Source organism: Brienomyrus brachyistius, chromosome 23, assembly GCF_023856365.1.
Source record: "Brienomyrus brachyistius isolate T26 chromosome 23, BBRACH_0.4, whole genome shotgun sequence".
Taxonomy (NCBI): domain Eukaryota; kingdom Metazoa; phylum Chordata; class Actinopteri; order Osteoglossiformes; family Mormyridae; genus Brienomyrus; species Brienomyrus brachyistius.
In genome coordinates this window covers 1,099,325-1,127,158 of record NC_064555.1, presented here as the reverse complement: position 1 = coordinate 1,127,158, position 27,834 = coordinate 1,099,325, and the positions used below count along the sequence as shown (strand labels likewise).

Sequence of the window (27,834 nt, the reverse complement as noted above, 5' to 3'; positions counted from 1 at the left end):
CACGGAAAAACGCGTTATTTAGCAATGAAGCAAGCTATACTTATAATGCTGATGCTTAAAATACGATTTGTTGATCTTCGCACTGATATATAATTAATTTGGCTTTTGACCATAGACTGTAAACCGCTTATTGCAAATTGCAGTTGCTTTGAAGCGTCTGTAAATTATTTTGCTGGCCACGCGCGCGCGCGCGCGCGCGCGCACACACACACACACACACACACACACACACACACACACACACACACACACACACACATTTCATAAGACATAATGACCAAAGGTATGCAAATGCCTTATAGTTAAATATTTTCCTTCCTTTATTCCGGTATTGCCAAAATCGATTGTATTTTGCTGTAGCATTTTGTTACTGTTATTCTGCGTAATGAAAACGAATGACAGTATAAAGGTATGCGGTCCATTATATCCATGGCATGAACTCCGGCCATACAGAGGTGAGTGACCTTTACATATAGCCATACAGAGTTGAGACAATGCAGATGCTAATACTGGACAAAAGAACAAGGACGGGACATTCGGGGAGTCTTGATCCTTGTATTAAAGATGGGGTTCTCTCAAGAATGGCACATGCTTAAATTATAGGTTTAATTGTAAAACAACTTTCTGATTTATTGTGGTTGATATTGTACAAAATAAACATATTTTAGACTTAAATAAAAACCAATTTAAGTAAATCCGGACTCACACAAAAAAGCAGATGCATAGAATTTATGGAAGCATTAACGCAAAAAATACAGGAATATTTGGCTTATTTTGGTATAATGTGTCTTGAAGGTAAATCTGATCTACGTAAATCTGACTTGCGTAAGGCTTTGTGGAATGGAGTACTTATGTCAGTTGAGGATTGCCTGAAGTTCTTGTGGTATTGCATTGTGATGACATTTTCGAATAATCTGAGATCATGCAGACAAACGACTTTGACACAATTACAGTTATTGTGATCAATGACTGAATGATCAATTAATTTTAAAACAATGAAGCAATATGCAGTAAACAGTATAATTACCTGAATAACAGATGCATCTTTGAACCTTTCAGGTCCTAAAGATGATAGACTATATTACAAATGTTGCATTATAATGCTACTTGCTAGACATAGCAAGGTAGACAGGTACACACAGCGATAACTCATTTGTTCCTAAAATGACTTCTTAACGAACATCAAAAAGTTTGAGAGCTTTAGCGTTTGATCAGGATTGAAGAGGGTCCAAGAGAACTGTACTTCAAAAAGGCAGTTCCCACACCATCTTACGGTGCCTCCATGCGTAATGTGAGTAACCACCTTTTTATTCATCAATTCCTCATTGAACATGATGGTCAATTAGTCCTTACAAACGGTGGCTCATCCAGACAGAATTTACATGTTTTTTTCCCCTCTCTCATGAGTAAAGTTTTTAAGAGAACAACCCTAGGTGACCCTTCAAGTTACAATAGTAGATGCGACGTGCCCTTGAAGCTGTGGTTCAGTGTCACCCACGCAGGCTTTTTTGCAGCTGGCTTCACTCTCGAACTGGTTCTGGTTGCCGATGCAGCCTCCGTACCAGAAGCGCGCACAGGCGTTGGCCGTACGGTCATAGTACCACTTCATCACGTACTCCCGGCACGGGCCTGGGTCCAGAACCTGGCTGCATCTCACCTCTGGAAAGAGTGAAAATCTTTGTTATATTTCTGCATGGATTTCAACTGTTCAGCGTTTGGGCAATTTGCTTTAAAGCCAAAATATAGTATCAGCTTTGGTACTGGTAACCGTGTAATTCAAATGTAGTATTCGTTATGGGAAAACCAAGATGATTCAGTGGTCTGAACTGCATTCCTGGAGCCCTGAGTAGTATTTGCGCGACTGTTTGCTATGAATGGTCTCATGGTTGATGGCTTTTAGCCAGTGATTAGTAGTATAAGATAAAAGACCACTGATTACCGGGTACAAAAGTGTGATGATCCAGGGGTGGAGGTGGCTGGGGTGGGGGCTGCTGCAAAGCCTCTGTGACAAGCTTTTGCTCCACTGGACTGTGGCCCCCAGCAGAAGAAATGTACAACCGTGAGTGTCCCCTAGCCGAGAAACTTGTCGATTCTCCCGTTAGGCTTGTTTGATTCTCTTGGTTGACCCGGGCTCTTCCAATCGTGTTGGAGTGGATATCGTAGCTGTCCAACGTGGGGCCTAGGAGAAGAGGGGGTGTTGGCTGTTCTGGCCCTTCTGGCTGGGGAGGGAGGAGGTGACCATAGAACAAATGATGACCTGCTGCACAACACTCATTGATGCACTTTCCAAGGCTCTTCGTTTGCTAAAGAACTTCGCTGAATTCGCTTTACGAGGCAAACTTAAGCAGCCCGTAAGGTTTAACAAAGATATAAAAGACTTAGATAGGGTATTTACCTGTTTGCTTGTTATAATGTATCTACCACTGCCAATGTCCATCCTCTCTGATGGTTTGGTTGGAAGGTCAGGGGTATCCGGAGTAAGGAAACTGGGGGAGACTGGACTGAACTTGGACCCATCTTCACTCTCACAAATCTGACTCAAGAGTTTACTCTCCAGGGCTGTGACACACAATTTGGAAAGGTATTGAGGTTGGCTAAGACGTTTTTCAGTTTCTTCAAAATATTTCCCTCCTTACCAATTAGGTAAGTATTTGCATAATATGCAATAACTGTGGTGGCTCCACACAGCGGGAGAGGACTTACTAGAAAGTGTCAAGAAGTCGTCGATCAGGTACACATGCTCGTCGGTGGGTTCAGAGGCCATGGAGTTCATCTCCTCGACAAACTCTTTGTAGAGAGGGTCACTGCGCTTGACCACACCGATCACAAACATCTCGATGCTGGCGCTGTGCGCCTCCCTGACCGCGTCCTCTAGTTTCACTTCATCCCGGTGGTCCGTCTGGCCATCAGTCAGCACAATGGCAACTTTTCGAATTCCAGGGCGTGAGGCCTGGAAGATCTGGTTGGCCCGCCTGATGGCACTGCCCGTGTAGGTGCCCTCGCCCAGGTAGGCCATCTTGCGCACGGCGGCCTTGACGTCGTCTTGGCCAGACTGCTGCTGCAGACTGACCACCACAGTGGAGATATGGCTGTAGAGCACCACGCCGATGCGGGTCGCCTCCCGGCTCACGGACACGCGGTCGATCAGCGTGTTCACAAAGTCCTTCACCACGTCGAAGTTCTCGGGTCCCACGCTCTCGGAGCTGTCGATTACGAAGACCAGCTCCAGGGGACTCTCCCTGCATTTGATGCCACATCCTAAAAGAAGGTTCAGAAAGAGCTTAAGGCCTGTATCGACCCTACAGACCAGACATTCAAGGAAATGGGTAGACCAGTGTTTCCCAATCCGATCCTTAGGGACTCGAAGACGGGTCACGTTTTTGATCTGTCTCAGCTGACAAAAACTTGGACCGTCTGCGGGTCCCTGAGAACCGGATTGGGAAACACTGGGGTAGACAGGTTTTGAAAACCACACTCATATGTGTTTAGTGCATTTTAAGCGACTTTCATCAATTTAGCTACTAACATCCACCTATTCGTCTATCTCCCAAACCGCTAATTTATTCCATTGTCGTTAAATTCCCGTGTGCAGAAATATAACTAATACAAAACTCACCACATATTTCTCTGATGATTTTAATGATTTCTTCTCTCTGTAAAATTAGAGTAAAAGCAGAATCTATAATAAAAGTGATTTTGCATTAGGTAAGATGGAGAGCGTGATGTGCATTACAGTGAATATTTACTCACTGTCAAACCAGGCTCTCCTTTCTGCCCAGATCTGCCCTGAAAAGATAAGAAAGCCTGCTGTCATCTACATAGCACAGAGCCCTCTGACAAAAGCTGTCGTCCTTTAATGGTCACCTGACGTGTCACATGATTTTGAGTTACTGTGGCTACAAGTAACAATGTTTGGCTTACCGTTTTTCCCGGGATTCCCATTTCTCCATATTTTCCCTTCTCTCCCTTGTATCCCCGCTCACCGGGAAATCCTCTGTCTCCCTGCAAGATATGTGTCGTTCTGGTTGGCATAAAATTTTCAACTTTCCATGATTCAGCTCATCAGCTTACCGGCCTCTCATACCTTTTCTCCAGGAAGACCAGTCCCCGGAGGTCCTCGAGGGCCTGGTGTCCCCTGGAATCCAGCATCACCCTACAGAAGACCCCCAGACTCACATGAACAATGTCATGTTTGCTTTCACAGAAAAGCAGGATGATCTAAGCCAGGTTATTCAAGTATTTGATTCCATCAGCAACACAAAGCGAAATTTGGCAAGTGGAGGGTGCGTTGATGATCAAATTTGAGGACACAGTCCAGATTAAATTGTGTTTCGGTTCGTCCGATTTGTGCAATATGAGCCCTCGGCCTACAACACTCTTCTGAATCTCATCACCATCACAAAAAAACAACCCAAGAAGTAACTGTCAACCCAAACGGCGACAGTCACTCCTGTCCAGTTCCAGGTTGTTATTGAATGAAACAGTCAATTGTTGAGCCCACTCAATGTTACAGGTCAACTGGTGTTCCAGAACCCCTCCTTCTACTTTTGGGAACCTGAGAGCCGTGTGATGCCTTGATTAGAATATTATAAACAGGGGTGTCTCTCCAGGGGGGGGTTCACTCTACCTTGACTCCCTGGACGCCCTCGCCTGGCAGTCCCTGCAGACCGGGTGGACCCGGTTGTCCTGTAGAGCCCTGCAGAAACAGTCACTTATCCTACGAGTCGTGCCATCTTGTACAGGTTGACATGCACATCGTATTTATGGGTTGGGGGGGATCACTGATACACAAAGCTGTTCCCGCTTGTTCACCCACACTCGTAATTCAGCACGTAATGACCATGAATTACAGCTTGAGGTTTCATACGGGCGAATCTCATGTAATGATATTTTATGTAATAAGCTCAAGGGGTGGGCATGGTGGCCTCACACTGCTAGGGTTGTGGGGTCGTTTCCTACCCCTCCTCCCATGCAGTTTGCATGGTCTCCATGGATACATCTTTATGTAAGATGGATAGATGCAAAGCTAAATCGTACCTGATTAACACCAAGGATTAAAATGCTGGTGGAATCTCTATGCCTGTATGTACATTAATAATCACATCAAACAAAATAAGGTGCATAATCAGAGTTTTAATTCTATGCTTCACCGTCAAATACGTACTTCTGTCACTTGTACCTGATGTCTTTACTGATCATGTGACTGAATGAATGAGGCTTGTCTTTTGTGCAGTGAATTTGCTGTGCAACTGTACAGATGACTTTGGGTATGACCAGACGGAAAGAACCTCAAACCCAGCTAGAGCTGGATAGTTCCGGTCCAGAAAGTAAATGTCCAGACCAAAGTTTTGTTTCAACCATCTAACAGAGTCCTGTGAGTCTTAATACTCAACTGGTTGGCTGAAACAAAATCATGGTCAGGAATTTTTATTTCTGTACCTGAACTATCCACCCTAAACTCAGGCGACCTATGATTCAGCTGGGCTAACCTGTACTGTGGTGGGTGAGACGCGTTAAAAAGAGCAGGGATGTCCCTGTATTACCGCAAAGGAGAATCCCGTGTGGATTTGTCCTACCTTGGATCCAGTCACTCCAAGTCCTGGTGGTCCTAACGGTCCAGGGAGACCCGGGGACCCTCTGTCTCCCTAAATACAGTGAACGTTGGGTACAGACACTGCATTGGCGAGCATTAGGCTCCATGAAGAGGGGAAACCCTCTACCTTAGGTCCTGGGAATCCTTTCCCCTCTGGTCCAGTCTCTCCAGGTGGGCCTGGTACTCCTGGCAGTCCCTGTAAATAAGCATCCAGGTTTTTTTGTTACATGCAAGCTGAAAAGTTAAAGAATAGTAATAAATCCACAGACTTCAATGGGCGGTTTTTTATTTATCTGCATATTCCTGTAACTTGTGTATCTGAGTTAGCAGTCAGCTATGGAATTGCTTTGTGTTTTGTGTTTTTATCAGATTTGTCGAGATGCCTGCAGCTGTTCCTACACTCCTACACCTGTGGTCTGTGAATGATTACTCTTGTTGCACCGAGAGCAGACAGTCTGGCATCACCTTCTATTAAAATATCTATTTCTGAGTCTAGAAGCACATGACACACACACACACACACACACACACACACACACACTCACTCACCTGGGGCCCAGTGCTACCTTCCCCTTTAGCACCTTGTGGTCCCACAGGACCCTGCAGTCCTCTTTCCCCCTGGAACATGCAAAATGGCGGCATCTCAGCTGGCTTCCTCCCATGACTTTGAAGTGCCCCCCCCCCCCCACCCTGGCATGCTTAGTTTACCTTTGGTCCAGTAAGTCCAGTGCCTTGTTCTCCCACTGGTCCAGCAGGCCCAGGCGGACCGACGTCCCCCTGCAACTCAAAGGCCGTGTTCAGAGAACGTGAAATGTGTCGAATGTTTTCACGTACAATAACACGCCTCCCTGGTCCAGCTTCAGCCCCCATCAGTACAGGACCACAGGCACTTTGCTAAAAGGCAACCGCTACAGTTCTGGGGAAGGTTCTCTATACAGCAGAGATGAAAACTCCCCCAGAATGAATCTCAGGGTAACCAAGAGGCTTCAGACCCTGCCCCCCGCCTCACCTTGGAGCCCCGTATGCCCTGGCCCGGCATCCCAGGAACCCCCATCGGACCCACGCTTCCTGGTTCTCCCTAAAAGCAGAGATGTCGAGCCGACGTTATTGTGATCGGCCACGATTCTGACCTGACTGCAGCTGTGATTTAAGATTTGCCTTCTGAGACGAAAGACAGCATGCCATTTTCACCAGGATGACTGATACGCCATTTTCACCAGGATAACTGATACGCCATTTTCACCAGGATGACTGATACGCCATTTTCACCAGGATGACTGATACGCCATTTTCACCAGGATGACTGATACGCCATTTTCACCAGGATGACTGATACGCCATTTTCACCAGGATGACTGATACGCCATTTTCACCAGGATGACTGATACGCCATTTTCACCAGGATGAGTGATACACAGACTGTAATCTGTTCATCTGACCCCCCCCCCCACACACACACCCCCATATCATGTACTGTTTGTTACCTTAGCCCCCGCTGGGCCCACAGGCCCTGCTACCCCTGGCAGACCCCTGGAACCCCTGTCTCCTCGGTCTCCCTGCAAAAAGAGAGCAGACACATTTCCATGTATCTCTTGAGTAGGACCACCCCATTGGGGGAGAGGCCTGTCCCACGACTGCAAGCAGGGCATATAAGCAGCCCCCCCTCTGTTGTCAGCAACTGTACTTGCTCAGTAGTCAGATGGACCACTTTTAATCTTAAATCTGAATCGACACAGTGTTTCAAGACAGCCAAAGATATAGACTTGGTACCTTTTCTCCAGAAATCCCTTTTCCCGGTACGCCCTCTGGTCCCCTGGGTCCAGGTAAACCAGTCTCCCCCTGATTTTATTAATAAAACAGATGACAAAATTTATTTTAAAAATCCCTATTCTGTCTGTATTTGACAGGCAGGGTCTTACTTAAGTATTGTGAGTCTACACTAATTTAACATCCTTTTTTTAATCATTTTGTCCTAGTCCAGCGTGCCACAATATTTATTCTGATTGGCGGCTGGTGCAAATTAGCATCTCAGTTATTACATTCACAGACCATAAGGCTCTCAGTTATTACATTCACAGACCATAAGGCTCTCGGTTATTACATTCACAGACCGTAAGGCTCTCGGTTATTACTTTCACAGACCATAAGGCTCTTGGTTATTACATTCACAGACCATAAGGCTCTCAGTTATTACATTCACAGACCGTAAGGCTCTCGGTTATTACTTTCACAGACCGTAAGGCTCTCGGTTATTACATTCACAGACCATAAGGCACTCAGTTCGGTTTAACCACAGTAACATTCCCCACAAATATTTGTATTTCCCCGCAAATAATAAATGGAAGGTCCCCATTTATATATATCTATGCATGTGTGTGTGTGTGGATTGTAATCAGACTGGCCACTGTTGTACAGAATATGTGATTTAAATACACATGATAGCCCCTGAATATGCATTGGTAGGAGGTCTTCATGGGGGGCAGAAACATGGACAATAAACCACGGATCTCTGATGACTGATGCAGAATGAACGCCCCATGAACGCCCCATGAACGCCCCATGAACGCCCCATGAACGCCCCATGAACGTCCCATTAACGCCCCATGAACGCCCCATGAACGCCCCATGAACGCCCCATGAACGCCCCACGAACGCCCCATTAACGCCCCATTAACACCCCATGAATGCCCCATTAACACCTCTCGAATGCTCCATTAACACCCCATGAATGGCTCATGAACGCCCCATGAACGCCCCATGATCGCCCCATTAACACCCCATGAATGCCTCATGAACGCCCCATGAACGCCCCATGATCGCCCCATTAACACCCCATGGATGCCTCATGAACACCCCATATCCACTCGCCTTAGGCCCAACCGCTCCGTCTTCCCCTGGGATTCCTGGGAGTCCAGCTAATCCATCTGGTCCAGGTTCTCCCTGATTCATATCACAGAATCACACCAACACATTCACAAATTCTATTACAAAAAATACTCTGATGCAAACTATGAATCAGGTAAAATGCAATTTACTTTATCTTATACAATTAAATATCTTATACAATCCTGCATGATAAGCTGATTGTCATTCAGCATACTTGTAGGATCAAATAGCGTTCGGCATTTCTCCCTTACTTTGGGCCCCGGCTCTCCGATTCCTCTCTCCCCTTGAGGCCCATGCTCACCTGGGAAACCCTGGTCACCCTGTGAGGAAAGCAGCACTTTCTGGTAAATAGATTACATAGTGTGTGGGCGGAGTCAACCTTGTGTTTTTCCATTGGTTCAGGTGGGTCATGTGGCTTGGACTGCAGACTGAGACTGAGAGTCATGACCATAAATGCAGAAAAGAGGACACCCTAGTGGACACGGGTGAGAATTACCAAATGCCATTCATGGATAGATGGTTTGGTCAGAATTACCTTTGGCCCCATAAATCCGGAACCTGGAATCCCTCTTGGGCCTGGGGGACCCGTTTGTCCTCGATCTCCCTAACAGAGACACACAGTCATAGGATAAATGGATGGATGGAATCACAAATCCATTTATTGTCCAACTATTATCCAGCACAGGGTTGCAGGGACCAAAGTTAGTGTGTCATTTTTAATAGCTGATAGGTCTTACCTTTTCTCCTTGAATACCTGAACCCGGAAGTCCAGTCTCTCCTGGTGGTCCGGAAGCTCCCGTAATTCCCTGACCAGAAGAGAGTTCACAGTTACACGTGGCACAGAAGCTCAGCTTCACCCCATTCCCCACCTCCTCTCAGCAGTTTCTCCTTTTTTTAAGGTAGATGCTCCCATACAAATGTTGCTATTCTATCCATTGTGTCAGGAGGAACATCTGTAATAACATTATATCTATGTTGTTGACATGTGAGATTTCAGATTGAGGAACATCGAGTGGCTCTTCTGAGAGCTTACTGAAGGAACCACACCTTCTCCCCCTTGATTGCCAGTCCGGGTACTCCACGAGGTCCCCTGGGCCCGTCATATCCTTGGTCGCCCTGAAATATTGACCACTATATTGGTGAAGTTCTCCCAAAAGGAGCCATGCATGACTGAGTAACTGTTAGAGTTAGGTGGTAGAGTATTTAAACTACCGAAGAAACAAGACCATGAAATAATATCCAAAATAATACCGTAAATAATACTCAAAAAACTTTATCCTCCCAAAATTTTTCAGTAACCTTTAATTTCAGGGAGATATAACACAGGAAGTGAGTATACAAATCTTGCATGAGCAAAGCAGCATTGAGCCTTTCTGACATGAGGGGGAACCGCCTTGAAATTAAGCCGGAGGATCCCCTGGCCTGTCCTCCGAGACGCAAAGAAAGAGTCTTTTGCAAAGCCTGCAGGAACGATTCAAATGTAATTTGGCCCGACAAGATATTCCTTTCAGATATTTCAGGTCTTAGTTACACAACTAGTTTACCAAAAAAAAGAACGTAGATCAAACCATGTCTTGCAAGGTGATAAGGACACACGCCTCTGAGACGTATAAATGTAACTAACAGTTGTATACATGCACCAAGCCTAAATATATTTGAAGTATAATGTATTTATTATATACACCACGGAATGAGTCTTAAACAGTCACTGAGAACCTCTCAGTGTAGCCTACTTTTGGACCCGGTAGACCTTCTCCAACGATCCCTTGGGGTCCTTGCATCCCTGGGACACCAGGTGGACCCTATAAAACAGACACACGCAAACACTTGGTTTGTGCTGAGAGGGAATATATGTAGCAGTTCAATTCGGAAGGTCCCAGCATTACTTATGAAAAGATACTTCACATTTACAGGATACCTCTGAATATAATGGCTTCAAACAAGAATTATTACAGTTATACGCATATACAGGTAAATCCTCTACATGGTCACATGACTGAGGTAAGCGTAGGCATACAGGCAAGCCGGGTTCCCCTATGGCAGTGGGACCAGCGGGTCCAGGTCTTCCCAGGTTCCCCTTCTCCCCCTAAGACACAGGGAGAACAGAAACAAGAGGGAGGAATTAGCCAGTCACGTGACATTTGACCTCTGACATCACACACCGCTGGCAACACATCAGTGTCATTTTTGCTTCTGTCCATCTGTTTAACTTAATGGCTGAACTTTATGTGTCATATATGTAAGACTTGCTCAATTGTGTTAATATGTCTTTTGGGAATGTAAGTGCAAGGTAGCTAAACTCAACGTTAAGGGTGAACCTCTGCATGACTGGACCTGAAAACCAACATTAGTCACCTTGGCTCCGGGGTGTCCAACACCAGGATCTCCTGGAGGCCCAGATACCCCGCTGGGCCCACGGTCTCCCTGTGAGAGAGGCAGAAAAGGTTCATGCTGGCTTGCCAGTCTCCAAGAAAAGGATTTCCTGTTTTTGGGCCTGATCTCAAAAAGTCGCCCACCCCTAAGTGTAGTGACTGTCTGTGGCCAACAGGGGGACCCAAACCTTGGGGTCCCCACACAGATGCATGGTTTGAGTGGCAATAAACACTGTCGCTGAATGCCAGTCACACGGCAATTTTATCTGTGTCCTTAACGGAAATTAGCTATGTGACATTTAAGAGGAACATAGAGGGACTATTGTCTTATTCTATTTAGTCCAGATTTTTCCATCTCGATGACAGCATACCACACACACATAATGCTGTCACGCTGTTTGTGGTGCTTAAGCTACATTTCAAACAATAAGTCCAACCTCCTACTTGGAAAAAGTGCTTTGGCGCGGCTGTCAATATTGTAGCTCCGACAGGGCGGCACAGGCCGATTTCACGGACACCGACTTCACAGAGACATCGCACAACACGGCAGCCCTCGCAGGAGCAATTTCCGTGAAAGACAAATAATCACGGCCATATAGAGTGATTTTTCCTCTCTTACATTGCTGTAAACATGCTACAAGTAAAATAAGACCTATTATGTGTGTAGATTGAAAATCAAAAAGAATCGCAAACATACGCGAACTATTAAGCGATATGGGTAGCTGTAGCAGTCCGGAGCTTAAAGAAATGAAACTTCTGTGAAAACAGAACTGAAGGTGTGATTTTTGGTCTTTCAGGGTTATCATGTTTAGGCTGTTGTGCAGTATTCTCAGTTTGCAAATCAAACTTACAGAAGCGTACTATTTTATACAATAATAGTTTATTATATTACTAAAGGTATATTACACTGGCCGTGTTACAGCACTAGCTCATAACAGGTGTTTTTTTCAGCTTGGAAACACCAGCGTTCTCCTTGATTGGAACATAGCATTAGGACTCGTAGGCCCCTGACCCTAATACCTTCTTGGGAGGAAACGTCTCTCCTGTATATTTGGGAACATGTAGAATAATATCCTTACTTTGGGGCCAGTTCTCCCCTCAGGACCCAGGTCTCCAGGCGGTCCAATGGGACCCTGTGACGGATGAAAAAGAGTTGAATGTGTGTCTTAGTAGATAGACAGCTTTCAGGAAGAGCAAGTTAAAGTTCTGGTCCGTAGGAAAGGAGTAAAAGGAGTCGAAATAATTTCCCTTTGCAGGAGAAGGTCAGCCCAAAGTTTTCAATCACATTTTCCTGAAACACTTAGCATTACAAACTACCACGCAGTCAAATTATTTAAAAAAACGTAAAAGCAATTGTAACCTCCCAGAGCAGAGCTTTCCGAATATCTCTTTGATCTCAACTAGCTGAAACTGATGTTCGTGACCTTAACTGAGTTTGCTGCAGGTGAAATACAACAAATATACTGAATTGCTGGGGGGGGGGGACCCGAAGATAGCTCTGGGATATCACTGGTGTCAAAAAACCAGATAGGCATCATATAAGGGGGTGGGCCCTTGGATCCTTGGCCCAATCATGTTCAAACACAGCCTGTGCCAAGGCTTGAGGGGCTGACTTGAGCATCTTGACAAGTGGCTCCACCCCATTGCTAATGCTATTGGTCGATAGCTTTCACCTGTATACCACACCTGTTCTCCTCGGGCTCCACGTGGCCCCAGTGGCCCCTCCAGGCCCTGTGGAAAATGATGACATGCCCGTTAGCCTCCGATAGCATCTCTTAGCGTCCATTAGCATCTCTAGCATCTGTGAGGCACAGAGACTAAACACGTGGGTTCTGCCCAGTGGCCCTTGATCAAACCCACCTGCTCCCCCTTGAGGCCAGGTGCACCGCATTCCCCTCTCCCGCCCTGCAGGACAGTCACAGTGTGTGATCACACAAAGCATCAATGGGGTCATGCGCCACATGCTCTACTTTCCTGCAAGCTGGACTTGCACTTTCTCATTAATAGCTAAGTAATCAGTGTGGACAAATGTTGAGAGAATTTAAGTGAAATGGCCTCCATGCACATTTCAGTCCAGTGTTGCATCTTTTGTCTAAACTAAAATGTTTTAACAATCAAACCAATATAATCTAATGGTCAGCAATCAGAAATGCCAATAACCTACAAAGTTGTATATAATATTTTGAAATTAATACATCTAAATTGACTATTAGCATTTTCAGTTTTAAAATGAACTAAAAGAAAATGGAATAAACAGGTGTATCTCACCTTTTCCCCTTTATATCCTGGCCTGCCCTATAAAAAACATACATATATATTATGGTAATATGTAATGGATTTGCAGTTGTAGCCCAAGCCACCATAGATGGTTAGGCAATCATAGCAAAATAACAGAAGCCTACATTGCCCATACATTGTAGCTGTGGAGTGTACAGGTAAACCCTCTGCTGCATACCTCATCTCCAGTGATTCCAGGTTGCCCGTTAACTCCAGGTTCTCCCTAAGTGCAGAAAACAAAATCAGTAGAGGAACAAACTTTATATTCCCACTTGATACCTGTAGTCTCTCGTTTAAACCTGACAGAATTAAAATACTTACTTCAGTCAAATTAGGATGATTGAAAGGTTTACCTTCGATCCCTTCACACCTGGAGCACCATCATTTCCACGATCCCCCTTTTTTCCCTGGACAGGGGGAGTAATTTGCTACTTAAAACATTCAGATATGCTAAATTAAATGAAAAGTATGGCATAGCATTAAACCACATAAGAGAGTACGGCAAGGCATTAAACAGCAACAAAGAGTATGGCACAGCATCAGTCAACAACAGAGAGTATGACATAGTATTGAACAGCAACATAGAGTATTTTACAGCATCAAACAGCAACAGAGAGTATGGCACAGCATTAAACAGCAACATAGAGTATGGCACAACATCAGTCAACAACAGAGAGTATGACATAGTATTGAACAGCAACACAGAGTATGGCACATCATTAAACACCAACAGAGAGTATGGCACAGCATTAAACACCAACACAGAGTATGGCACAGCATTACAAGCCACTATATATTGCTGACTAGACTTGATTCTTTCTATTCTACTGAAGTGTGTTAGTCAATGTGATCTTAATGTCCTGATGTAAATTTTGTCCTGAGAAGATGCCACCTTTTGATTTCATTGTATTATGCCAAGGTTTCTAGACTCTTTTTCTATAACAAGCTACTCTAGGCTCCTCCCACAGCATCCTTGGCACCCACTGTGGTTGACAGAGTGGAGGAGGTCGCTGCAGCATCCTTACCATGATTCCAGGAAGACCTCTCTCTCCTTTGTCGCACAAGCAGACCTTCGGCTGGCACTAAAACACAGCAAAGTGTGAGCCAGTGTAGGGATGGGGAGACGACGTTTCATGAACGATTTGCTTTGGGCCCTTTTATGGACAGACAGCACCATCTAGTGGGGTCAGAAAATACAGCAAATGGTTCATGAAGCTTCATTTGCCCATCACTAAGCCAGTGTCCATGACCTGAACAGAATGAGCATCCAGCCTACATTCAGTTCTTCTGGCAGATTATTACCAGATATTTTGATTCACATAAACTTGAAACACAGGATGAAAACGATGCTGCAATTATTAATTGAATTCCTCACACAGTCCCAGAAAAAACCTTCTATCTCCACCATCCAATTTACTCTGCCCTACTCCCATCACAGAATATTAACTGAATTATCTGCAAATGACATGCTGCTGTACTTACTCCCTCTGTGGAGGTCTTATTCTGAAAGAGATAAAAATAAAAAATAAAAACAAATAAATGTGCAGAAATCACTGTAGCGACCATCAACAAAGAAGTGGGCAATGATTTTCATTGACCTGTATTAATATATTTATGGTATCAAAGAGTCAAATATGTAACTGCATATATCTAATTTCCACTCTTGGAAAAATGAGATGGAACAATATGTTCATGTCTTTAGGACAAGATACAATTATTTCATTGTCTGATATCAGATCTGGAGTTTTAGTGGAAAATGCCTGTATTGCCTTCCAGACGGAGACAACCCCCTTATTGATTCTACATAACTTCATGATAAACAGTCATGTGGGGGAAACAGTCTTGCAATCTGGACTGATGCCATAATGAAACCAAAGTGAGGAGCAGAGACAAAGTACAAGGTTCATAATAAGAACTCTGCAGTGTAAGAGGCTTTTAGCTAAGAGTGAACATTGTATGGTCTATGTGAGATAGACTGGGAGTGCTGTTTAGGGGAATGGAGAAGCATAGTTTGGAGCAATTTGGTACTTTCTGTAAATTTTGGTTATACCCTTCTGTAATAACTAACAAGCTATCAAGAACCCCTGCATTTTTTTTATATGTTTTAGTTTCTCATTCTTTTTGGCCAATATTTAGATAGCATCATATTGCAGTGTCATCCACCCATCCACCCATCCATAACCGCTTTTCCAGTAGAGGGCTGCAGTGAGCATGGAAATTATCCCAGGAAGCTCAGGGCACAAGGCAAAGAGACATACATATCACTGCTGTCTTTTCAGAGCCATCAGTGAATGATGTCATGTTGTAAATGCAGTTATGTGGATTGCTGCTGGTGAAGCAAATACCTTAGATTGTGAGTAACTTGGTCTGCGAGTGTTTTGCAAGACGAGCACAAATTTTTTATTAATTTGATAAACAAGTGAGGTCTTGCAATACGAGTATTATGTATACGCTTTGTCTGCCGAGCGTCACGTGATCACAACTGAGTCGATGGTTCTTCTCTCTCTCTCGCTACGGGATTGTGGGTAATTGTCTCAGTCGGCGTGCCTCACTCGTATAGTCAAATTTTAGTAGAAAAGCACCTCCCAAATAAGGGCGTAGCAGTGCAAGCAATGAATCCGTTTAACAACAATGCAGTGCCACATTTCCGCACAATCAAAAAGGAGGCGAAAGCAGCTGTCATCGGACAGTCAAACAAAAAGAAAAAGATTCCACTGAGTCAACAGATAGCAGTGATTCCGTTAGTTATAGTGAAAGTCATTCTACAAAATAACCTTCCTCTTCTCTCTCTCGTCTCCCTCACACCATCCACGATTCTTTTCAAAGGTAAATTGCAGGTTAATTTGTTTTATGTATTTTTACTTTATATTATGCTCGCAAACCATGGTAGCACTGTATATCAATGTCAACAAGACACAACTAATATTGCTTTATATTTACAATTTACAATTATGTTAGTTAGCTAGCTAGTGACAGTCAAATGAAGCTTCATGAACCATTTGCTGTACGTTTTGACCCCACTAGATGGTGCTCTTGGTTTGCTTTGGGACATGCTTTGAGCCCTTTTCTGAACATCTAATGCGGTCAGAAGATACAGCAAATGGTTCATGAATGTTCAGGAATGCTAGCTATCTAACTATCAATGTCAAGTTCCTAATTTTAGCAATATAAAGTAGTTAACAGAAAGCTAATATTATAATGAGAGGCGGGGCCACACCAGCTCGTTGAGAATCTTCTTCTCCAGCAGGCTGTCTGTCAGGCTGAAGAAGTGATGCTGGGGCGGGTGACTAGCGATGGAGCGGAGCTTGGCACTGTTCAGGCCCTGCTGGGCCTTATCCGACAGCCCGATGGCGAACAGGCGGACATTGTGGTTCTTTGCTTCACTGGCAGCTCCCACAGTGTTGGGGTTCTGCGGGTGGTCACCGCCATCCGTCATGAGGAGCGCCACCCTCAGGCTGTCGGGTTTGGTCTCTGACAGAAAGAGCTGTGTGGCATTGGTGATGGCGTAGGACGAGTATGTGCCCTGACCGATGTACGCCATGGCCCATAGCCGGACCTGGAAGTCCTCCAGGCTCTGCCAGTCGCGGAATCGCTGCTCGACTGTGACTGTGCTGCTGTACTGCAGGAGGGCCATGCGGATCTTCAGCTCCCGGTTGTGCAACCTCATCTGCACGATCTGCTTCGCCAGGCTGTGGACGAACTCCCTCTGCTTCTGGAACAGCACGGTCTTGGCGCTCTCGGAGCTGTCCAGGAGAAACGCGATCTCCAATTGACACGTCGCCTCTGAAAGGTGGATATCAAACACGAAGGAGATGCCATAGATGGTTCACATAATTCCCCTTGGCTTAGGGCTTGAGTTTGTGTTTGGCACCGTCAATCTGGAGAAAGTCTAGCACTAACTCTAATGAAGGGTCCTTCATATTATCATCCAAAAAGATATATGAGCTACAGTTTTTGGCTTTAGTGTTGCTGTGCCAAGGAGTTGTACCAGTATTTTGTTTTACAGAAGAATTCTGGGTGTGTATGATACTGGTGCAATCAGCAGTGCCAGTCAAAGCCCACCTAGAGCTCTAGACAAGGTTCACCCCTCAGTAATAGTTGGCGCTCCCTCATAATATGGCGCCCTCAGTGGCCACCTAATGCGTCGACCGGTGTTATGCCGAAAAAGGCATCCCTGCCGTAGAATGCATGCCTGTCTCGGGAGCGCGCACCGCTGAAAACAGCGAAACGAAAGCTCTTTTTTATAATGCGTAGAAATGATCGTTCCTGTTTACTTAAACTCATAAAACTCACGTAACACATCACATGACGTTGTATTTTGTTAAAATACAGATATATAACACAAAACAAATAAAATAGATCGCTGATCTGAAAACGCTTTGTTACTTAATGGGCTGTCACTGTTGATATCGATTCAAAAGTTCAAACCAGCAGACATTAACGTGGCAATATAAAGCTTGTTACATTATAAGTGTGTATCAGATGCACTGCAACACTGTTTTTTCACGAAAAAAAAATTGTTACTCAATCTTTTTAAAATGTCTGGGTCTCGTTTTAATTAATGGCTAAAATAGTGTTGCACCATGTAGCTCAGATGACACTGACCTGTCTCTAAATTGTATTAGTTAGACGTGCATGGGGTTAGTGCAAATATAATGATGAAGTTGGTGAGGGGCTATATTTTTTTCTGTGTGGGGGGGGGGGCAGCGTGTGGCTTGATTGGCTAAGCCTGTATCCATGTAATCAGAAGGTCACTAGTTCAAACGCAGCCTCAGCATGTCTGCAGGTTCTTCAGCAAGGCTCTTAACCCTCAGCTTTCTGTTTGTCCCACCAGATGGCTGCTTTTTGTAAACAACTTACTCTATAAATAAGGAGGTGTAAAGACAATTTCTCCATGAGTATCAATGAATTATCTATTATTATTACTATTATTATTATTGTTGTTGTTGTTGTTATGTACTTGATGATGGGAGCTGCAGAAATCCAAAATCCAAGGGGATGCCTTTTTCGGCAAGCACCTGCCGGAAAAGGCATCCCCCTGTTAAAACTGGCTGTACTGCAGCTATGTAGCTGAAACTTGCACAGGTAACTTAACAATCTCTCAAATACAAAGTCCCAAAGGCACTTGATGATGGGAGCTGCAGAAATCCAAAATCCAAGGGGATGCCTTTTTCGGCAAGCACCTGCCGGAAAAGGCATCCCCCTGTTAAAACTGGCTGTACTGCAGCTATGCAGCTGAAACTTGCACAGGTAACTTAAAACTCTCTCAAATACAAAGCCCTAAAGGCACTTGATGATGGGAGCTGCAGAAATCCAAAATCCAAGGGGATGCCTTTTTCGGCAAGCACCTGCCGGAAAAGGCATCCCCCTGTTAAAACTGGCTGTACTGCAGCTATGCAGCTGAAACTTGCACAGGTAACATAACACTCTCTAAAATACAAAGTCCCAAAGGCACTTGATGATGGGAGCTGCAGAAATCCAAAATCCAAGGGGATGCCTTTTTCGGCAAGCACCTGCCGGAAAAGGCATCCCCCCTGTTAAAAATGGATCTACTGCACCTACACTGCTGAAACTTGCACAGGTAACTTAACAATCTCTCAAATACAAAGTCCCAAAGGCACTTGATGATGGGAGCTGCAGAAATCCAAAATCCAAGGGGATGCCTTTTTCGGCAAGCACCTGCCGGAAAAGGCATCCCCCTGTTAAAACTGGCTGTACTGCAGCTATGCAGCTGAAACTTGCACAGGTAACTTAAAACTCTCTCAAATACAAAGCCCTAAAGGCACTTGATGATGGGAGCTGCAGAAATCCAAAATCCAAGAGGATGCCTTTTTCGGCAAGCACCTGCCGGAAAAGGCATCCCCCTGTTAAAACTGGCTGTACTGCAGCTATGCAGCTGAAACTTGCACAGGTAACATAACACTCTCTAAAATACAAAGTCCCAAAGGCACTTGATGATGGGAGCTGCAGAAATCCAAAATCCAAGGGGATGCCTTTTTCGGCAAGCACCTGCCGGAAAAGGCATCCCCCCTGTTAAAAATGGATCTACTGCACCTACACTGCTGAAACTTGCACAGGTAACTTAACAATCTCTCAAATACAAAGTCCCAAAGGCACTTGATGATGGGAGCTGCAGAAATCCAAAATCCAAGGGGATGCCTTTTTCGGCAAGCACCTGCCGGAAAAGGCATCCCCCTGTTAAAACTGGCTGTACTGCAGCTATGCAGCTGAAACTTGCACAGGTAACTTAAAACTCTCTCAAATACAAAGCCCTAAAGGCACTTGATGATGGGAGCTGCAGAAATCCAAAATCCAAGAGGATGCCTTTTTCGGCAAGCACCTGCCGGAAAAGGCATCCCCCTGTTAAAACTGGCTGTACTGCAGCTATGCAGCTGAAACTTGCACAGGTAACATAACACTCTCTAAAATACAAAGTCCCAAAGGCACTTGATGATGGGAGCTGCAGAAATCCAAAATCCAAGGGGATGCCTTTTTCGGCAAGCACCTGCCGGAAAAGGCATCCCCCCTGTTAAAAATGGATCTACTGCACCTACACTGCTGAAACTTGCACAGGTAACTTAACAATCTCTCAAATACAAAGTCCCAAAGGCACTTGATGATGGGAGCTGCAGAAATCCAAAATCCAAGGGGATGCCTTTTTCGGCAAGCACCTGCCGGAAAAGGCATCCCCCTGTTAAAACTGGCTGTACTGCAGCTATGCAGCTGAAACTTGCACAGGTAACTTAAAACTCTCTCAAATACAAAGCCCTAAAGGCACTTGATGATGGGAGCTGCAGAAATCCAAAATCCAAGAGGATGCCTTTTTCGGCAAGCACCTGCCGGAAAAGGCATCCCCCTGTTAAAACTGGCTGTACTGCAGCTATGCAGCTGAAACTTGCACAGGTAACATAACACTCTCTAAAATACAAAGTCCCAAAGGCACTTGATGATGGGAGCTGCAGAAATCCAAAATCCAAGGGGATGCCTTTTTCGGCAAGCACCTGCCGGAAAAGGCATCCCCCCTGTTAAAAATGGATCTACTGCACCTACACTGCTGAAACTTGCACAGGTAACTTAACAATCTCTCAAATACAAAGTCCCAAAGGCACTTGATGATGGGAGCTGCAGAAATCCAAAATCCAAGGGGATGCCTTTTTCGGCAAGCACCTGCCGGAAAAGGCATCCCCCTGTTAAAACTGGCTGTACTGCAGCTATGCAGCTGAAACTTGCACAGGTAACTTAAAACTCTCTCAAATACAAAGCCCTAAAGGCACTTGATGATGGGAGCTGCAGAAATCCAAAATCCAAGAGGATGCCTTTTTCGGCAAGCACCTGCCGGAAAAGGCATCCCCCTGTTAAAACTGGCTGTACTGCAGCTATGCAGCTGAAACTTGCACAGGTAACATAACACTCTCTAAAATACAAAGTCCCAAAGGCACTTGATGATGGGAGCTGCAGAAATCCAAAATCCAAGGGGATGCCTTTTTCGGCAAGCACCTGCCGGAAAAGGCATCCCCCCTGTTAAAAATGGATCTACTGCACCTACACTGCTGAAACTTGCACAGGTAACTTAACAATCTCTCAAATACAAAGTCCCAAAGGCACTTGATGATGGGAGCTGCAGAAATCCAAAATCCAAGGGGATGCCTTTTTCGGCAAGCACCTGCCGGAAAAGGCATCCCCCCTGTTAAAAATGGATCTACTGCACCTACACTGCTGAAACTTGCACAGGTAACTTAACACTCTCTCAAATACAAAATCCTAAATGCACTTGATGATGGGAGCTGCAGAAATCCAAAATCCAAGGGGATGCCTTTTTCGACTTGCATTTCTTGGCTTTGTTTCCATAGTCTTTCTTTGCGTTTAGTTTGGCTCTTGTTAGCTCTTGTTTCACCTGCCTGCCTTTATTTTGACCCATCATTGTCCTTGTTACTTTTTCCTTTTGAGTTTCTATTATAATTAAGTCCCCTTGTTTCTAAGGTGTGCTGTGCACTACCCTATATCATACCATGTTGTAACTACATCTTATACAAAGCACTTGATAATGGGAGTAACAGAAATGTAAAACTTTTTTGGACCCTGGCTTCTGGTTAATCTGGCTGTACTGTAACTACACATGTGATACATGCACAGGTAAAATAAACTGATCAAAATAAAGCATACTGTAATTGTATATGTACTCATAACTACAGTCCATTTACTCTTACATTGTATTACATTTTTTTCACAATCACAATGAAATCTAAATGGAGTAATTTTACAGTAGGATTAAAATGATGATAGGACACCTTTCTCTGTATTACAGTTTGCCATAACATTGTTGGCTTAGTAATCATGCTAATAACATCGTATTTTATGTTTAAAAGAAGTTATGTGGTTTTGAGGGCAGTATATGGTGAAGAAGTAGAAAAGTTTAATTTTGTTTTAAAATTACAAGACAAAAACAATACTCAAATTATTCAAATTTCACAAACAATAAAAAAATAAATAAAATAAATAACATTGATAAATAGTTCCAAACAAAATATTAATACAATAATTTGAATAACAATAATAATAATAAATAATAATAAATAATTATTATTTGTACAAAATAAAATTACAAGAACATGAACAAATAAACAAAAAAATAACAAATTGCTCCAAATTAAAAGAACAAGAATGAATAATTAATCAATAAATAACGAATTTTTCCAAATTAAATGAACAAGAACATAAAAAAATAAATGCAAACAACAATTAACAAAAAAAAGCAAGAACTGAACATTTATTTACATGCAGGGCACAGGTAGTTCTTGTGCAGTGGCGGCCTCTGTACGCACTCATGGTGGTACCACCTCCCACAATTATCACAGCAGATCTGAAAAAATAAAGTGAAGTGATTATCATTGATGACACAGCACAGCACACAACAATGTGCCCTACATGTTCAGCCCATATGTGACATCATAACATAGCAGTGTGCAGCTATTATTTAGTGCCTGGGGAGCAGTGTGTGGGTATAGTAGCTTGCTCAGGATATTTTGGTGGTACTTTCCTGACTTGGGATTTGAACCTGAAACCTTCCAGTCACAAGCACACTTCCCTAACTAAAGGGTCACCAATGCCCTTAAATCACCACTTCTACTGCTGAGTGCCATATTTTGTTTTACAGAAGCTATCTCCTTTATAACTAATGTAATACACTAAACATTACATTGCTAGTCTGGCACAAATAAATTATCTTTATCCATCTGGGTAATTAGAATTTACATATAGGAAGCTTTAGTTCACATATTAGGCCCACTATATGAAAGTAATGATGTAGGTTCTCAGTAGGCACTACAATACAGGGGGTGCATGCATCATACACCTCAACCTGCCCCTTTCCATCCTCAAAAAAAACTAAACCTTAAGTCTATGGACATTATCCTAAGATGTTCAGATTACATATTTCGCATTATTCATCCTTACCGAGTACCTAAAAACATAACTAAATTTTGTATTATTATTATACAAAATATAATATATTATTAAATTTTGTATTATTATATTGACGACTTGACAATGAGCAGCTGTTACAATGTCAATCAACATCTGATTGTCATTATACTGTAGAAATTACCCAATTTGGGTCTTCATTTTCATCCAACCCACAATAATGACACAGGTTGCTGAGATTGTCTGTGAAGATAATACATACATAAACATTAACAATATGCATTTCAGAAGAAAATTTGTGCATGGTAATATCAACATCACCACCGAATACACACATTTCAGAACATCACTAAGTCTAGCACACCTGATTCTTCAAGAAGTTTCATTGCAACATCCCACCTCATCTGGTTCACAGCCTCCTCTGTGGTCAGGATGTTGATTGGCACTCCCTTCAAGATGCACTCAGCAAACTTAAGGGCATTGTGAGTATTTCATCAGGATAAGGGAGCATTAAAAATACACTGTAAATGTTACCCTCATGATAAACAAAATGTAAATCTTGTTTTATATATCATATGATACTTTAAAAACTACCTTCAAACTTTTAAAAGAGTTAACGGTCATTTACTATTTCTATTTAATTTCACTGATGTTAATGCTGATAACACAACAGAAGTCCCTTGTACACTTACTTTTAAAGTAAGAATGCCACATGATGAACCGTCTCGCTGACGTGCATGTGGCAGAGCACTGCAGGGCCATCTGGACACATTACACCCCTTTTTCCGCATGAAAGCCCTTCAGAATTAAAAGATTGTTACAAAAAACCTTTGTTTACAAAATAACACGTATCTGGTGTTATTGTTATAGTCACGACTGAATTTACCTTGTTGCTTCTGAGCATCTCTTTATATTTCCTGAAGTCTCTCCCATTGGGTCCAGGAAAACACACTTTTTCTCATGCGGAGAGATCACCTGCAATGTCAGCCATAAGATGTGCATTGTATGTTTGGGGTTGAGCAGTTTGAAATGCTAACATTCCATTCAGAATATGCAGGATCAAAATGATCTATAGAGAAACCTGGGTGATTGTTTTATTTTAAAAAAGGGTCAAAAACCCTGATGTTTGTCAGAGACTCTAAATATTTTATGTGACACATGCAGTATGTATAGCAATATTTGATAGTGTTTTACTCTTCCTAAGACCTTCTTTCACATGTACTTGTCATACTTAAAGTTATCTAGGGTAAAAGGCTTATTTCAATTCCAATTACATTCACATGCTTGACATTATACTTCAAGCCTTACCATCAGCATCCAGTGGTAATGCACATTAACAATGCCCAAAACTGTTTGGAAATCCATTGGACTCATCTGAAAAGATATTGATTACATTTAAAATATTTGAAATATTTTACATTGTAACATCTGAATAGAATTGAGTATAAAACAGGGATTACATTTAACAATATTATACTTACTTTAACTTTGGATGTCCTCCCCATCCAGATTGCTGTCATTTCATAAGAGTCAATCATGACTGCCTTACTCATGTTGACCTTATTGTTCTCAATGACCAGCAACCTTAAGAAAGCATTAATTACCTAAAATAACATAGAATATTATTATGAATGCATAAAGAATTGATCATTACCAGATTCTGTAATTTATTTTGTTTATAATTACTATCACTATTATTATTATTATTATTATTATTATTAACAATAATAATAATAATAATAATAATAATCATTCATTGACCGATGTAGATAAGAACAATTTATACCCAAAATGTGAATAATTTTATACATAGAAAAAATGTAAAGACGCTCTCAAGCTGCTGGTGAGGACCAGTCTTCTTTATGTCCCAGTAGAATATCTTGTATGGTCCAATTTTGGACAACAGTACATGCACATCTTTGCCTGCCCAAGCATCGTGGAGATCTGAGCTGTTACGTAACAGTTTTAACAGGGGGATACCTTTTCCGGCAGGTGCTTGCCGAAAAAGGCATCCTCTTGGATTTTGGATTTCTGCAGCTCCCATCATCAAGTGCCTTTAGGGCTTTGTATTTGAGAGAGTTTTAAGTTACCTGTGCAAGTTTCAGCTGCATAGCTGCAGTACAGCCAGTTTTAACAGGGGGATGCCTTTTCCGGCAGGTGCTTGCCGAAAAAGGCATCCCCTTGGATTTTGGATTTCTGCAGCTCCCATCATCAAGTGCCTTTGGGACTTTGTATTTGAGAGATTGTTAAGTTACCTGTGCAAGTTTCAGCTGCATAGCTGCAGTACAGCCAGTTTTAACAGGGGGATGCCTTTTCCGGCAGGTGCTTGCCGAAAAAGGCATCCCCTTGGATTTTGGATTTCTGCAGCTCCCATCATCAAGTACATAACAACAACAACAACAATAATAATAATAGTAATAATAATAGATAATTCATTGATACTCATGGAGAAATTGTCTTTACACCTCCTTATTTATAGAGTAAGTTGTTTACAAAAAGCAGCCATCTGGTGGGACAAACAGAAAGCTGAGGGTTAAGAGCCTTGCTGAAGAACCTGCAGCCAATAAAGCCACACGCCCCCCCCCCCCCCCCCCCCCGCAGAAAAAGTTCATCAAGAACCAACTTCATCATTATATTTGCACTAACCCCATGCACGTCTAACTAATACAATTTAGAGACAGGTCAGTGTCATCTGAGCTACACGGTGCAACACTATTTTAGCCATTAATTAAAACGAGACCCAGACATTTTAAAAAGATTGAGTAACAATTTTTTTTTTCGTGAAAAAACAGTGTTGCTGTGCATCTGATACACACTTATAATGTAACAAGCTTTATATTGCCACGTTAATGTCTGCTGGTTTGAACTTTTGAATCGATATCAACAGTGACAGCCCATTAAGTAACAAAGCGTTTTCAGATCAGCGATCTATTTTATTTGTTTTGTGTTATATATCTGTATTTTAACAAAATACAACGTCATGTGATGCGTTACGTGCGTTTTATGAGTTTAAGTAAACAGGAACGATCATTTCTACGCATTACAAAAAAGAGCTTTCGTTTCGCTGTTTTCAGCGGTGCGCGCTCCCGAGACAGGCATGCATTCTACGGCAGGGATGCCTTTTTCGGCATAACACCGGCTCTGGCAGTCAGTGTAGAGCAACAGGGTGTCTTACCCTTTCCTTCATCTTTGAGGCGGTTTTCTTTTTGCCCTTTCTTTTTTTTGACCTGGCTCCTGGCTGCGTTTGAAAGTATCATGAGAGCAAGGCACAGAAGCAAGCCTTTCCTCATGGCGAACACCTGAAAAGAGACGCCCAGGCTTTCGTCAGACAGACGCGACCCGGCGTGGGTATCATTTACCCTTTACTTTTTTTTCCTATAGCGTAGTCGCCACTAGGTTTAATAAAATTCTATTAATAAACCATTAAATTAAATTGCATTTAAATCTTTTGGAAAGTCAAAGTTTCCCGTTTTGTATTTTTGATCTTACAAAACCTAAACTGCCACAAACTTAGGCTATACCGTATATCAACATAATTTTGTCTTTTAAATCATCTGTGGTTATTTACATGTTTATCATAATTTCAAATTATTCATGTATAGGCAGCACATTATGGTATAGCAGCAGGAATTCGGCTATCATTAGTATTACTAAAACTGAAGCAAAACAAGCCTTTACCAAGCGGTAAAAAGTGCTTGGTTAAACGGGACTTTGGTTCGTATTAACAGATGTTTTGTATAGATCTAAAATCGGCAATCCCATTGCTGTCATGTTCTAAGAGCGTTAATGTTTAAAATCGACGCGATGTTGGTTTATTTGTCAGATATGTCATTTAAGCGGTTCAGAAATAATCGCCCATAGCAGTAAAACCCACGCTGTTCGTAAAGCGATACCAGTGATTTATACGTTAAATTATAGGCTATGGCTCCTGGCAGTAGCGGCAGCACCGACTACTGCTTAGAAGCGTCACATAGAGAAATAATAATAGCCTACAAAAATAGCCACTTAAATATGATATATTACAAACTAAGAAAGATTAAACTTCGGTAACACTTTACGTGAGGGGACGCAAATAACAGTTACAGTTACTACTCAAGCCCAAATGATGAACAACTATAATAAAGACATTAAAGAGCTACATAAACTGTTATGACTGATCAATGATGAACGAACATGGGACTAGTATGTAACTAACGGTTTCTGGCTAATCAAACATATAACAATGTATTAGTACAATATCTGTGCCCCCTCAAGTGAAGCGTCACCAAAACTTCTTACAGCTATATGTAACTTATGTATGGACAATTTTAGACAAAATCCCAACTACATCTTGCATATGACGATTTAAATTTTCCGTTTTAATCCCTAGAGCAATATACAATGTGACTTCTTGTTTCGGAATGTAGTTTAATCACTATAATATTGCTTTTTTATAGCTTAAATGTATGAACGCGACAGCACATCCCTTACATCTCCATCATGCATAGTAACTGATTTTCGATGTCGAATAAAATTTATATTAGTACAGTAAGAACAGAAGTTCCGTACAAAACACGGAAACTTACCTGGATTTTCCAATAAGGGAAGCCGGTGGTGAAAAGTCTTCTCGTCTGAACGGAATTACGCTTGACAAGACGATAAACGAAACCGGAGTGGAAGTAATAAAATCTTTACATCGATAATACTCTCGCGGCTGGGCTGTACCCAGTTTCCGGAATATTTATTAGTGTCTGCTGCCTGTGGTGACATTACCTAACATAAGCTCTAATTCATCGTCGTCTAACGAACAAATATCTCGCGATCGTGCGTTTTAGATATTAGAGGTGGAAATGCTACGGGAAATTAAATAATAATGACAATAATATCTGATAGCGGTACGGGATGTCCAGTCGTGGGTATAACTGACGTGTAACTGAAACAGTCGGAATGTCTGTTATCGAACTACATGGGTGCGTTGCACAATACAAATCAATTTATTGCGATAAACTGTCATTATGCATCTTCATACGTTTAATAAAATTCGAAAGTGAAGCAACAGGAGTACAGATGAAATATGAATATATAACTTACATACTTTTTATAAATACTCACGTGCCCTTAGACACTACAACGGACTGCTATAAGATGTTACATAAATGCAGCGTCTATCTGGATTCCGAATGATTATAATCTTCCTTATACCCCTTAGCTGTCCATGCCACACATTCCGGTTGCATAATATCCCAGCACCTGCCTGTCACTTTTTGGAGCGCTCACTCGCCAGCAGTAACGTCTTTCCTAGCTCAC

At 42.7% G+C, this 27,834-nt stretch overlaps 2 protein-coding genes across 3 annotated transcripts; both read right to left on the bottom strand.

The window, feature by feature from the left end:
- Positions 1–296: 296 nt before the first annotated feature.
- col28a1a (collagen, type XXVIII, alpha 1a) lies at positions 297–27,831 on the bottom strand. 2 transcript variants are annotated; one of them, XM_048992691.1, is made up of 35 exons: positions 27,114–27,831; positions 25,724–25,847; positions 16,346–16,911; positions 14,611–14,631; positions 14,154–14,210; positions 13,482–13,535; positions 13,307–13,351; positions 13,120–13,146; positions 12,712–12,756; positions 12,538–12,582; positions 11,931–11,984; positions 10,835–10,903; positions 10,497–10,565; positions 10,213–10,281; positions 9,527–9,595; positions 9,217–9,285; positions 9,015–9,083; positions 8,731–8,799; positions 8,462–8,533; positions 7,364–7,432; positions 7,078–7,149; positions 6,603–6,671; positions 6,302–6,370; positions 6,143–6,211; positions 5,721–5,789; positions 5,577–5,645; positions 4,628–4,696; positions 4,085–4,153; positions 3,922–4,002; positions 3,751–3,786; positions 3,617–3,653; positions 2,704–3,258; positions 2,396–2,559; positions 1,940–2,219; positions 297–1,659 (listed from the first exon to the last, which is right to left on the bottom strand). In XM_048992691.1, the coding sequence occupies exons 2-35, from the start codon at positions 25,836–25,838 to the stop codon at positions 1,442–1,444; spliced, it is 3,579 nt and encodes a 1,192-aa protein (XP_048848648.1). In that variant the 5' UTR covers positions 25,839–25,847; positions 27,114–27,831; the 3' UTR covers positions 297–1,441. The 2 variants fall into 2 exon arrangements, with proteins under 2 accessions (XP_048848648.1, XP_048848649.1); XM_048992692.1 differs by lacking the exon at positions 27,114–27,831 and having other exon boundaries at positions 16,346–16,871; positions 25,724–25,841.
- LOC125718707 (uncharacterized) lies at positions 21,701–24,243 on the bottom strand. The gene is made up of 7 exons (XM_048992693.1): positions 24,030–24,243; positions 23,857–23,922; positions 23,435–23,523; positions 23,241–23,346; positions 22,913–23,018; positions 22,733–22,791; positions 21,701–21,988 (listed from the first exon to the last, which is right to left on the bottom strand). Exons 1-7 carry the CDS (start codon positions 24,099–24,101, stop codon positions 21,896–21,898), a joined length of 591 nt encoding a protein of 196 aa, XP_048848650.1. The 5' UTR covers positions 24,102–24,243; the 3' UTR covers positions 21,701–21,895.
- Positions 27,832–27,834: the final 3 nt, after the last annotated feature.